This window comes from Drosophila gunungcola (genome assembly GCF_025200985.1).
Source record: "Drosophila gunungcola strain Sukarami chromosome 2R unlocalized genomic scaffold, Dgunungcola_SK_2 000006F, whole genome shotgun sequence".
Classification (NCBI taxonomy): Eukaryota; Metazoa; Arthropoda; class Insecta; order Diptera; family Drosophilidae; genus Drosophila; species Drosophila gunungcola.
Window position 1 is genome coordinate 3,088,055 of NW_026453168.1, and position 14,226 is coordinate 3,102,280.

Below are 14,226 nucleotides of genomic sequence, written 5' to 3' on the forward strand. Positions count from 1 at the left end.
ACAGAGCCAAGCTTAAAGCCTCAGTACAGTTGTGTTTGCCGAAACTAAGCCGTCATTAAAGCCAGGCCTGATGCCAAGTTTTTCTTTCATTCAAGGCCGCGCAGTAACCGACACGTCTTGCCTTCATTATTCATTTGCGAACATGACAGAGAAGAAAACCGAAACACTTCCATTCAGAGTCAGCCATATGGAAAGATATCTTTTCAAACAAAGTGAGCACAGAGTAGTCAAAACAAAGGAAAAAGCGGCTCTATTGCTGCGTGTGTATGTATAATACAACTCGTGGCATTTTCGGGGTTGTTCGACGGCAAGTGAAAGAAGCGTTTTGGGTGAAGTACTGCGGCATACAGTACAGGAAAAAGTATCTGCGGAATATCATCTATTTGGATGAGGGTGCTTAAAATTATTTTAAGAATAGACAAACACTAAAAAGTGGAATGAATTTGACATTTAATATGTTTATTAACTGCTTCCCCCTGTTGAGGCAATGATAAAGGTTTAAATTATTATATTTTATATTTGCTTGTATATATTGTAATATATTTAATTAAACACATTTTTTTAATAATTTTTTTTTTTTTAATATATTTTTAAGTTTATTTTTACGCATGGACGATGGATGCACCATCCCTCATTTTACATTAACTCTGTTAAAAAAATATGATCTTATTTTTATCAAATCCAATTAAAATATTTTATTTGGATTTAGTTTTGAACTGCTTTATCATACAACAAAGCAGGGCAGTAAATGTAAAATCGATTTAGCGCCACCTACAGCTTAAAGTGTCGACTAATCGCAAAAGCAAAGTTCAAAACCATACAAGCAGTGATACGTTCGGCAAAGCAGTTGAGAAACTAACTAAGAAAAAGCTGTGTAAAAGTCCTTGTTGGTTGGTGACTTTGATAGCGCAGGTTATTTCAGGGAATTTCATATTTTTACACCGTTAATGAAAAAATAAAGTTTAAGATTTAAAGTTTATATTTAGGGAATTTGTATGTTAAAATAAGAATTGTGCTTTTTAAAACGATAAAACTGATTTCATTTATTACTTTTTAGTACAAAAAATATTGTTATATTAAAGACAACTCGTTGTGCATCTACAAACATTTTTGGCTCAACATTTGGCATCGTATAAGTATTTTTTGGCTAATTTTGTTTCTACAGTATTAAAAATATATGATTAAAAAAATGATTATTTACAGCAACAACTACATTTTCCATTTAAGTTCTATCCACCGCTGTTAAATATTTGTCTACAAATATCTGATCCAAATTAATCCGATGGATTTTCTTTGCAGCAAAAACTATTTATATATGTCTCGTCTCAGTTTTGTTTTCCAAAATTGGCAAATTTATATAGGATATGCGTTAGCTGCCTGGCCTTTGATTCGACCATCATCAATATTGATTGGCTGCTGCTCTAGTTGGCTTTGGTCCCTCTGCCTGTCGTGGTATTTAACAATTTAGCCGCTCAAAATTTGTTATGCCACAAATCCCCAGCAGCGCCTGTCAAAACGGATATCCAGGTGCCGAGGCGACACCTCAACTGTACAGGCAACGCTGCCTACCATTGCCACCGATTGCAATCAGCCCGATCATAAATACTTCATTACCTTTTCGATGGCACGATGGCTGTGTGTGGAAGGCACATTAGCTGCACCTTTGGGCCTCGCTTGCTGCACATTTGATATGCTTTTTCCACCTGACAGCTAAAATAATCACAACTCAGATTGGTTTGCTAAATTGCTGGTTTATTAAAAATCAATGCTGCTGGCCAGCAACCAACGTAAACGCAGTGGACGGCAACAACAGCAAATCAGCAATTTCAGCAGCCTTAACAGCGTGTTCGACACCCTTCTATGTCATGACCCTAGGACACCACCTCCCACGACCCCGCAAACACTGGAAATATTAAGTGAAAATAATGTTGAGCTAAACAAATATTTGTAATTTTCAAATTTTGAAAAAGGGCTAACAAATTCGAAATTATAATTAAATCTTAGTTGTACACAAATATTTTTGCAGAGCTTTTAAAACAAACTTTATAATTAAGTAATAATGTTTCCTGATCATTTATTGTGGTGTTAATGAAGTACTGTAAAATTAAAGCGATAAAAAAACCAAAATTTTTTTAAATAATAATATTACCTTATTTCTAAACAAGTCTACATCGAAACAACCAAAAATCTTTGTAGTATTAATAAACCAATGTTTTATTTCAGCCATTAAACATCAGGAATTATAATTCTTGGAATAATATATATATGTCCAATTTTAATAATATTAATTTTGAAATGGAGCTTATTAAATTTATTCGATTTTGAAATTTTATTTAGAGTTTTGTAGTTAATAAAGAATTTGTTATTTTAACAGCAGTTATAATATTAGTTAGATTTACCTTTCTTACAGACTACTTCTACTGAACTACTTCTTAAATACCTTTCAAAACTGAAATTAAATTCAGCGGCACTCAGATTTTGATATCAGCAAGCCCAAATGGAGTACATATGTTGGTGGAAATAAAAAGGAATTATTATGTCAATTCGATCTTATTTTTATCGGTGTCCCGTAAACGTTGCAGGGTGAGCCGCAACACTGGGCAACACAATCGCCAGCTGGGGTGAGGCAGTTGCTGCTAATTGAAATCCCATTTGAGGCGGGTTCTTTCGATGTTCCATAGCCACACAGGCCAGTGTAAGCAGATGCCGGCGGTTGTCCTTACAGCGCCAGACATATGCCACACCCCCAATGTGTGAAGGCGGGGGCGGTTGTGGGGCAGGACCTGCTCCAAGCAGCTGCCACTGCTGTCGCTGCTGGTTTTCGGGCGACATTTCCGGGCAGTCCGAAGTAATTGCTCGGCAAGCTGTTGCCGTTGACAAAGGGGGGAGTGGGTGTGGGTGTGGGAGTGGCAGCGGCAGTGGCAGTGGCAGGATTTCTGGGTCCTGGGCGAGTGTGTGTGAGTGTGGCAAGCCTGGTTACCCGGGGACACTGGTGTATTGGTCAGCTTAGCCTGCAAGCGGCTTACGTTAGACATTTCGGTGCGGCGGCCACGCGGCGTATGAGGAATGTCAAGTGAATGCGGCCGGAAGCGAAATTGCGAAATTCGGCAGTCGCATTTTGCCATTTGCCAGTTCTTAAAGTTCGGACAGCAGGAGGCAATGGAACACCGGAGTAAATCGAATTCGGATGCACCACCTCCTCCACCGCTTTCGCTTCTGCACACTGCAGTTACGTGACTTTTTGGGGCCAATTTTTTATCGAACGACTTTCCCTTTGGCAACGGGAGGCATCACAACCTCCGGCTGTATCCGTAGCCGTGGCCGTATCCGTAAACATATCCGGATCCGGGGCTTTGCATCGCAGCCGAGCGTCCGCGCTTTGCATATTAACTAAGTGAAACATTTTCGTTGACAACTTTTCAAACATTTGTGCGCCCTGTGCAAATATTTACCGCCACGGCATCGGGATTTGGCCGGATAGCAGGGATGCCATCCGAATCCGTAGCCTCAAGACGTTTAAAATTGAAATTTAAATTCGATACATAAACTGGGGAAATAGAAAAAAAAAGGAAAAAAAGGGACTCCAACACATCCTTTTGACCGTGCAGCTTAACATATCAGCCGCACCAACGTTTTGGGGCTGCTTTTGGCAATTTGAAATACAAATTTTACACCATCCCCTGGAATCAAATGAGCCAAGGCCAATAAGTCTGTCTCCCCTCGATGGATCCAAGTTTTTTCTTTTCTTTTCCATCCTATTTTTTTGTGGCTCAGCCCTCTAGCCCTTTTAACAGTCTGTCTGGGCTTCACAGGATTTGAGGGCAATAGTCCTATATACCCAGCCTTAATTTCGAGTTACTTCTGCCCACCTCTAAATTTGCCGAGCTCTCTCACACATACACACACACACACACACACACACACTCACTGATATTTATTAAATATTGAATGTTTTCCTTTGCTAGCTGACTTTGCCGCTGGCTGGCAAAAAAGGAAAAGTTTCCCCTTTCCTCGGGCCGACGACTTTCATCCTTTGTGCCTGTTTGTGCCTGTAGTAACAAGGGGAAAAGCTCTATCAGCCGAGGGAAAATTCTAAACTTGTCGGGCAGTTTTTGGGGATTGACCTAAGGGCTAATATACGATTATGCAAAGTCGGCCAGAGAAAGATACATCAATATGCTATTCTTATTGACATAGGATAATAGTTATAAATATCCTCCTTATAACATTCGGTTATGATAGACTTCTGGGAATTTCACTGTCCGTCATTGTATGAATTAAAACTATACTTGATGATATATTCATTATCTCAATTGAATAAAAAAATATTCCATTTTTTAAGAACAAATCTGAGCTCTGAACTAAATAATCACTGGTAACAATTAAACAAAGAAATAATCAATTACAATGCTAATCAAATTTAGAATGTTCGCTTTCAATGTTTTTTATATTGATATTAAGCACTTGTGAAATTAGAAATAAAAATTAATGCTTTGAAAAATATAGTAACTTTTAAGATTGCTGGCGTTTAAGCTTTCTGAACATTAAACTGAATAATCTTTTTAATCTTTATCATTTTGAATGAGCACAAACTAATTCTGTGTAGACGCACTATTTCTTATCACCTTTTATGAGGGGTATAAGTTATGAAATAAAAAGAAACTTGATTTTGGTTTCAATTAACTTTTCGTCGTGTTTTATTCGGTTGTAATAGATTCGAAAGATCACTTAGCGTCCCCAGATCTCGACGGTGGAGTCGATACCCTGGCTGACCAGGCCGCGGAGGTTTACGGTGGCGAAACGGTAGCCCGGACCGCCGGAATAAAGACTCGGACTCGCGCCGGAATTGTTCTTGAAGTTGTCGTAGACGATCACGGCCGAGATGTTGTATTTGCCGGTGGGGTAGTTGACGTTGATGTTCCAGTAGTTGTTCTTGACCGGTTTGCGGGCCTCAGTGGTGCGGGACAGCAGGTAGTCGGTGCTGTTCCTACGCCCCCAGGTGGCACTGTAGGCGTGGCAGCCGAGGATCACGGCCAAGACAATGGAGAGGACGAGCAGAATACGCATGTTGACTGGGTGCTTTGAACGTTCTTGGATCGTATGTTGTAAGCTGTTCGAAACGCTCGACTTTTATACCACCTCGCAGCGAATGAGTAAGACAATGTTTGCAAAAGCGCTTCGCTTTTAATTAACTTTTGTTAAAGGGCGGGCTTATCGCACCCGGTGAAGTGGGCATGTGGGCATGTGGGCATGTAGGCGAGAGTCTGGCGAAAAGTGTCCAAATAGTGCAAAATGATATCAAAGTAAAAGAAACCCCCAGTTAATCAAGGTGCAGCGATAAGATTACCTGACTCACGCAGCCGGTTGTGCAAAACAAAACAGTTCCAAAATATACAAGCCTTCCAGGAAAAGATTTGCTTCGCTTTATCACTAAGCGTTAAGCGCTCGAGAATAGAATTGAAAAATCATCAATCGTAAAACATCTTCGTTGCAGATTTCAGCTAATTGATACCACTTTTCAACTGAAAGTACTTAAGCTTATGAAGTAACTGAAGTCTTTCTTACCAAAATTTTCCACACACAAAACCCAGTTAAGATATCTCAATCACTGAAGGAATTATTCATTTGTAGTACCATTGAATTATAAATATAATAAGTTTTGTTATTCAACTTATCGCAAAACACTTGAGCACTGACGGATTTTCAATTTAGTTTCAAGCCAGCTTAGATAATTGAAAGGTGCCTAGTTAAATGTAGACGTGTTAAACATTATTTAATGTATAAACAATTCATAATGAATTACAATATTCATTTGCATCTTGTTTGTAAAAGATGCTTTCCAAGTCAGGCAAATGAATGTTTATAAGTAATTAAGTGGCTTAGTTAAAGACGTTCATATGAGATAAAAGCATTCAAAACAGCCCAAGAATTTATGACGGTCAGTATCCTGTTGCAAATGAAAGACTTGCATCCCATTGCCATCCAACATAAGCTGCAAGCTATTATTAACATTGTTTGAATTGAAAGATTCCCCCGCAACTTTAATTAAGTCCAGAGATTATTCCTTTCATGCTTGTGGCATTCCGGACTCTGTGATGATTAATCTCCGAAGGAATGCATTCACTACATTCACAATTCACCGGAATGGACCTATGGGGGCGTGTCGAAGCACTCCCGCCCCTAGATTCCTTATCGCCTGACACAGAGATTGAGCTGCTGGTCTGGTCCTGGCTGCATATTTATTGCGAATTACCACGGCCCGCAGTCACTTGCTTTGGCATAAAATCTCATTACTTGCAGCAGCCGTGGCTGATAAGGGTGGACGTATTTGTCACTTATGAAAGGGATAATTCGCCACGCTCCCAGGATAGTCTACGTCCCACCACTATCACATCACAATAAAAAAACGGAACGCCACAATGCCAACTCAGGGAGACAAAGCGGGGCAACAAATGCCTGAGGGAATGTCGGGGGAGCATTACCATTGCTATAGCCATACCCATTGCCATTGCCATTGCCATTGCCATTGCCATTATCCGATTGCAGTCTGTGCTGGCATTTTGTGCAGCAACTTGTTAATCACATTTTATTGACACATCGCCAGTTCTCGGGGGAGTCGATTTCCATTTTTAAATTGGCCAAATTAAGGGCTGCTTTTGCAGGGCCCCTTTTCAGTTTGACTGTTACATGCGTTCGCTTGATAAGCAATTTGTTGTAGACCCACACACAGACTGTTTCAAACAAACATGAAAGACAGGCACACTTAACCAAAAAACATTTAAAAATCTAACAAAATTAAATAAAGTGTATCTAGAGTCATTTTTAAATTATCAAGAAACCACTTTTTATAATAATAATAAATTGTGCAAGACTGTCCCCTTAACCAAAGGTAAATATCATAAAGCACTAAGTAAATACCAAGTCAAAGAAAAGATTTGTCCTTAAAAATAAGGAAATTTTGTAATTGCTATTGCTTAAACTTATTTATTTATTTATCTATTTAAAAGTCTTTATAAGGCAACCTAGGATTAAGAGCATTTGAATATTTGTACTTAAGTATTATTGAATACTATATGTTTACGGTCTATTCATGATTGGAATCGCATTAATAAGGTGTACAAATATCTTTTCAGTGCACACACATGCACTTACAAGCGCCAGATTCGACAATTGGCAAATTTAAAAGCAATAAACGTAGCAGAGAGCAAATTTCTGGGTTTATGCCTCGTTCTCGTTTAGCCTTTTTTAACTGCTTGTCAGGGGCGAGGGCGAGGGCGTGGCAGGGGCGGGGGTATGACCCCAGGGGGGTAGACGAACGCGTGCCGCCAGTACTGGCTGGTTCCACCCTCTGGGATTGGGATATGTCTGGGATTCCATCGCAAGCTGCCACTGCCATTCAAAGAGGACTTCCCTTTCATTTGCGCCTTCAATGCCAATCGCTGGCACGACACTTTCCCCCGCGTCGGCTATATAACCCCTAGACTCTAACCCCCCTCAGACCAGGGTTCAAGCTGCGCTTTGGTAAAATGTCAAGAGCGGAATGTGCACTTTTGACAGTTTCAGTTCATTCGTTGTACCCACACCCCTTAGCTTCCTTCGCTTCCTTCGCTTCCTTCGCTTCCTTCTCCTCGAAACCCCATCCGGTCCTCGCCCAGTCTAACCCTAAACATCCCCTCGACATCCGCACACATGGCAACCCTGACACGTTCCCCTAATAAAACTTTCTCGTCGAAACGAAAGAACAAAGTCAAATATTAGCAAAAAACTGGAATATGGCAGCAGCAGCAGCACCGGCTGGTTTATTTTATTTTTTCATGTTTTTAATGTGCTTTTTTGTGCCGTATGTTCTTCTTTGGCAGCCCAACATTCGAGTTTAGTTGCTATGCTAAACAATGGAAAGGCGAAATCAAAATCCACACAATGGGGCTGACTGACTCCTCACCCTCTTATTATCAATTTCAAAGAATTTTCCATTTTAAAGTGATTTTCATAAAATTATGTTCAACATTAAGTGTGTTTATTCGTTTGTTTTCGACTGCCAAAGTATGCTTCACGTTGCAAAAACTTTTACTTTATAGTACTATGTTGAAGAACTAATAAAACAACAATTAAAGGCATTTTATTTGCATGTTTATTTGCATTTAATTTAATTGCATTTAAAATAATATTTTTTAATTAGACGAAATGAAAAGCAAAAAGCTTTTTTCTTGTTGAGATTTATGCTTAAATGTAACATATGTAGCATTTAGTGCTGCATTTTATACAGGAATGTCAATCTACTGTCAACAAATTATTTGCATTGCTAAGTTCTTTGTTTACAATTGTGTGGTGTTTTGAAAGCTATAACTTTAAAGTGAACTAATATTATTGAATTTAGGACTTAGGCTTTAATATATACAATTTACTACTAACGTGAAATTCGTTTCGGTTATTTATTTAAATTACCTTAAACGCTTCGAAATTGTAGATTTGTCGATTTTATAAAGCCGCTTTTAAAATAAAAGAATATAAAATATTCTTTATTTATTCTTCTTTATATAAAACTTAAAAATTTAGTTCTAGAATGAATGGAATTTTTCAGTGCTCTACAGAAAGAATGCCATCTAAAGGAGGGTCATTTCATACACTGTGTAATGCAGTTTGTGGTCTAAACAAAGGGGTTGCGACTTCTATCAACATTCCTGAGGGGTGTGAGTCCTGTGCCTTGTGCTTCTGTTTTTTTTAGAGATATGCAAAATGGCTTCTGGCCAAGACCACGTGGGTAGGACCAACGAATGTAGCCCTGCAATTGCTAATGAATTCTCTAAGCGATAACACGGCAAAAAGAATTTAATGCGCCAGCAGCAGCAACAAAGCAAAGCAAACATAATGAAAGCGGGAAAGCGGGAAGAGCGGAAACGGAAGCGGGAAAAGCCAAAGGAAAATGTAAAGCCGAATCCGAAGCCAGGGCGTCAAAGTTGTTTGCCCTTTGTTGGCAATGTTGTTGTTATGGTTGTTGCTGCCATTGTTGCTGCTGTTGTTGTTGTTAATTGCTGACTTAATGGCGCTTTAATTAAATCGCAACACTGCAGGCGGCCCAAGTTGGAAAATTAGGGGTTGGGGGGAAATGGGGAGTGTTTAGTAGAAGTGGGAGGAATTTGGGGGTGGGGCGGCTGGCTGGCGGAATTCTTGCACATGGCGACTTCCGGTTAGTCACGAGCCAACCCTCCGACCAACTTGATTTGTGACCCTTTGTTAGTTGTAAACGGTCGAAAGTTGTAAACTGCTCTCGCCGTTTTATTTTATCAATATCTGAACCAACCAGAAATGAAATGACGACTTTTTTCTAGCTAGCTCTAATTTAAAATTTTAATTATACTAATATTGAAATACCAATTTTTAAATTACAACGCCACAAAAATAAATTAAAGTTAAAAACAAACGCATTTATAAATAACTTTTTTAAAATACTGATTATAAAAGTCAGCAGAAGGCAGACAAGAAAAAAACTTAAATTAGAAAATGTATTCAGGTTTAATTAAAATTTTAAAATTTTTTCATTCAACATCAATTGTTCCACCAAAGGTCTGCAGCAAAAAGTATAAACCGTGTACAGATTATTAATTTGCTAGTTTTGTATTGTTTGATGTCAGCTTATGTTGTTTTTATTCGATGCACTGTAAACTTATTTTTAAAAATTCAATAACAAACAATGCATAAAATCGAAATATGGCTAAATAAATATTCATTAAACTGAAAAGCTTTATTTGCTTAGTTCCTATAAATGTGCTATCTATTTTCCAGCTAAATGAAATGCGTGGTTAGGTATTTTTATTTGTTTTGAGTGCTTTTGTTTTGGCTACCTTTTGTAATCTATCGCTGTCAGCACTTGGCCTTACCCACAATTTATTCAGCCAAATGGCCAAAATCTGCAGCTGCAGCTGTCTGGTGTCTGGTGTCGCTGGCGATAAGTTGGCTGTTGCTGTTGTGGCAGACACAACTTTAGATTCGATCTTCGGAGCCCGAAATGTTTAATTGCCGGTTTGGCTTTCTTATCAAGTTGAACTATACCAGTGCTTATTGTTGCTCGCCGTTCAGCCGGGTGTAAAATTTTAATTAATGCAACTGCAGCAGTATAACAAACAAACAGAAACCGATTTTGCCCTGTCAAATTGATGAACTTTTCCCACCAATTGGCAGTTCGAAGTCGGCTTGCAGTTTTTGGAACGCTGTTTTTCCTACAATATTTACGTTTAATCAAATGGAAAATCCACTGCGATAACTGGAAGCTGTAATAACAACCCAGTGAGCCTTGTACCCGAATTCGTAAACATAATCGTAGTGGCGGGTTTTTCCATCGTTCGAAAGGAATCTATTTATTTTGTGGTTTTGGAGTTCTGCGGCTCCGACGCATATATAAGTTTGTTCATCATTTTAATTAAAAGCGGTAAAAAACACATCGACAGCAGTGAAAGCACATAATGCGCTGCAGATAAAAATGCAATATGCCCGCAATACCGCAATTTGTTTAACATTCCAGGCAAACGCGGACTGCATAAACAATTAAACCGATTGAGTTGAAAATCACGCGTAAAAAATGCACTGTTAAAACCGCAGGATAAAAATATACATTATATTGTAATCTAACATTTCGATCAATGCCGCCAAAGAGCGCTTGATATGTTTACTCGTATTTAATTGGTTTAGTGCCTGGCGGAATCGATTTCCGGCGCGGCCATTGTGCCACTAATCATCGGAATCCATAAATAATAAAGCCTTTTAAATGATTTAAAAGCGTTTTGCATATTTCATGGCTCTTGCAGGTCCTCTGACTGCCAATTAAATTCTAAACAGATTAAAATAGCAAAATGCTGCGATAAACTCAATCAGGAATTCTGATTTATGCCTGCCACATGGACCCGCAAAAGCAATCCCCCCATTAATTAATCACTATACACTGCTGTTCAAACAAATGTGAACCTCCCATTGTAGCAATGGGGGAATTTCTTAAGAATTTTCACTGATAAATTTTGCATCGAAAGATATTTTGTGAATGCTTGCACCCAAAAAAAAAAACGGAAAATTTTGTTTCATTAGGTGTGTCGTGAAAATAAACTAAAGACAGTATTAAAGTATAGGTATTAATTCAATACTAAATAATATAAGGCCTATACTTTTTTATTTCATTTCTTTAGAAGCGTATTAAACTGTGGTCTAAGGCCTTATTTTTAAACCCAATAAGTTTTATTTTTATAATTTTGTACGCATCTTATTGAGAATTTTTTTATACGCAATAGCTTAAAGTTCTATGAGAATTTACTTTTGGGTGTACTTACCTTTAAAAATTATAAACTCTTGAGCATGCAAATCATAAATAAAACAAAACATTTTGTTTTTTACTATTTACGAACATTTTTTAAACTTAGATAAATTTTAAAATATTATTATTCAAATTGACAACAAATGTTATTTAAATCTTCGATGGACTTTATAATAAGTTATCTTATTTTTTTGTTTCGTTTAAAACTTTTTAAAAATAAGTATTGTTGTGTACTAAGACTTTATAAAAAGGTATCTTATTTCTTTGTTTTATTTTAAACTTTTTAGTTTTTTTATTGACTTTTAGACTTATTTATGTTAAAAGGTGTAGAATACATTTACGCGGCGATCTTATCAACGAAACCAGCCACAAATCGAGTAGGATAGACCGTCATAATGCGCGAACTAATTGCTCATTAATTCGCAAACATGATTTCCAATTCAATCAGACTTGGGTAATTACAAAACTTAATCTGATGGAATGGCCGCAGCCCCCTACGAACACCTGTTGATGTATCCGCGTGGGAGACTTCCGCTTCTCGCACTTCCATTTCCCATTTTCCCAGTTTCCCCAAGTTGAGGGGTCACGCAGGGCCAACGATGTTGTTCCACGACAAACTCGGGTTCGGATTTTCCCATTTAGTTTGTTTTGTTTTCCGATTCCATTTTTTGCCGCCTCAGAGGCAAACACATAACGCAGCTTTTCCTCCTCCTTGGACAAACCAAACCCCCCCCCCACACTTGGGGCTGCCACTCAAAGTTGTGTCGTTATGAGAATGGGTGAAAAAGCGAATGTCCAGTGACAGCTCCGAGGGCGAGAGCAAAAAAGATTGATAATACCTGGAAATCAGCGTGGTCAAGGAGTATATACACTCTTTAGATGCTGCTTAATATGAAAAAAACTTAATAGTTTTTTTTTAATAAGGATATCTTTTTTTGACGATCGATGTCTCTGAAGATATTTGTAGCACCTCTTAATAATATTGTTTTTTATTAAATATATCTAAGTCTTGATCTAAATCTCGTTTTGAAAATGAGGTTAATGGTTTAGATGAATTCTCGATTATAGTTGTAGACACTTTTGTTTTAACTTTTGATATTGTTTTAAAGCATTCTAAAAATTGTTAGGGTGTTCTAACGTCGAGATCCTTGGGGTAATGTCTTTTGTAATTAGAGCGGCGCAAACGAATCCCATGAAGAAAGGGTACCCTGGGGTCAGCAAATGCGCATCGCTCAGTTTTTGACACGTCCGGCAAATATGTTTGTCTGGGTTAAAGGATGGCGGACCTTGTCCAGGACCGTTTCAGGCTAGGCACTTTAAGACAAAATGTTGAAAAAATTAAAAAATGTTAAAAAAACTTAATAAGTCATTGGATATGCTTTTAATAGTTATATTTTTAATAAGGAACCCACAAGTCCATGTCCGACTTATTAAGAATTATCGCTTGCAAAACTTCCTATTGTAAGCATATTAACATATCTTAAAAAATTGTATTTACCCAATATATTAGTTAGCAAGTATTTGCCGCAGCAAATGCAAAAAGAACACCCATAAATCAGAGGTCAGTTAATTTTTGTCGGCCCCATACTTTTGGGCCCAAGACTCAACGTCCACTGAACCGCTCCTGTCGTGTGCGAACGTGCCCTCGCATGGAATGGATCAGGACTGCCCATCCTCAGTGCCCAACAGCACAGGCCTTTGATGCATCCTGATTTTTTGTGCGACTCCCCCTCAAACCATACAAACCTTCCGACAGTTGATTAATAAAGCACTGAGATTGCACAGATTGCAATTTTTGTTTATGATTCAAAAGGAACATTTAATTTATTTGCTTTGTTTTTGCTTTTTTCGTTTTCGGCTGCCGCTCTTCACAAAAATTGAATTTCTGCTTTCAGTTGTCGTTTTGCTTCTTAGCTTTGTCTTAGTGCCACGCCCACTTCCATCGTTATAATAGCGTTGGGATAGACAGAGGGGTGGTAGTGGGGGTGGGGGTGGGGGGTGTCTTTAAGGGTGTGAGGGCGTTTTGAGTGTTTGTGTGTCTTAGCAGATATTCCTTGTTCTTTTTTTTTTTTTGAGTTTTTCAGACGAAAACGCATTAGTTTCGAGTTTCTGTATACACATACAATCATACGCTAGAGTATATCTAAAAGTAGGATACAGAGATACATCTATATAGAGTTAAAGAGTGAGACATATGTAGAGTGAATGACAATTTGTTTTGCTTTGTGGTTTTTGGGCTTGTGAGTGTATGTGTATGTGTGTGAGTGTGTATCTGTGTGTTTTAGCCTTTTCCTTCCGGGCTTTACACATTTGCTGGTATTGGTTTTGTTTTCCACTTAATAACGTTTACAGTTAGTTTTCAATTTGACGACAAAATATACGTTTAGTCATAGACATACACTCACGTACACATATATAAACATGAAACACATTCGGTTAGTTATAGTAGTGGGCTGCTCCTTTGATTCAAGAGCTCCGTCGTCTCCTTAGCTTTATAATCTATTTGAAATTTGTTCGTCTCCACAGGATAATTGTAGGTGTGTGTAGTAGGGTTGACTGTGTGGGTGTTATGTTTGTATGTTAGTGTATGTTTGCTGGGTGCCGGGCAGCCCTCTTGGGGTATTTATTTAATGCAGAGATAGTTTGCAGTTCGGTATTTGCCTTAGTAACATTCCCATAGTCGAGTGCGAAGCTTAAGAATAAAACATATGGAAAGAGCTTACGTAGCTAGATGAATAAGCAGCTGCTGGTCTGGAACTATTTGCTATTTCTTTCATAGTTATTTCGGTGCTTGACTGTTTTATTTATTTTCTTTTTTTTTTTCTGATTTTTTTATGTGTTTGATTAGTACAGAGAACATTTAAACTACGTTTAAGTGGTGGCTTTCTGTTAACGGAAATGCTTTAGCTATGAATTACATCGACCTT

General features: G+C 38.2%; 1 protein-coding gene across 1 annotated transcript; it reads right to left on the minus strand.

Annotated features, from left to right (window-relative positions):
• Positions 1-4,667: 4,667 nt before the first annotated feature.
• LOC128255221 (uncharacterized) lies at positions 4,668-5,125 on the minus strand. Its single transcript, XM_052984802.1, has one exon. It carries the CDS (start codon positions 5,065-5,067, stop codon positions 4,729-4,731), a length of 339 nt encoding a protein of 112 aa, XP_052840762.1. The 5' UTR covers positions 5,068-5,125; the 3' UTR covers positions 4,668-4,728.
• Between the last annotated feature and the right edge of the window lie 9,101 nt (positions 5,126-14,226).

Bases quoted from the DNA above. Each gene is read 5' to 3' on its own strand.
- LOC128255221 (XM_052984802.1), bottom strand. From the start codon at position 5,067: ATGCGTATTCTGCTCGTCCTCTCCATTGTCTTGGCCGTGATCCTCGGC.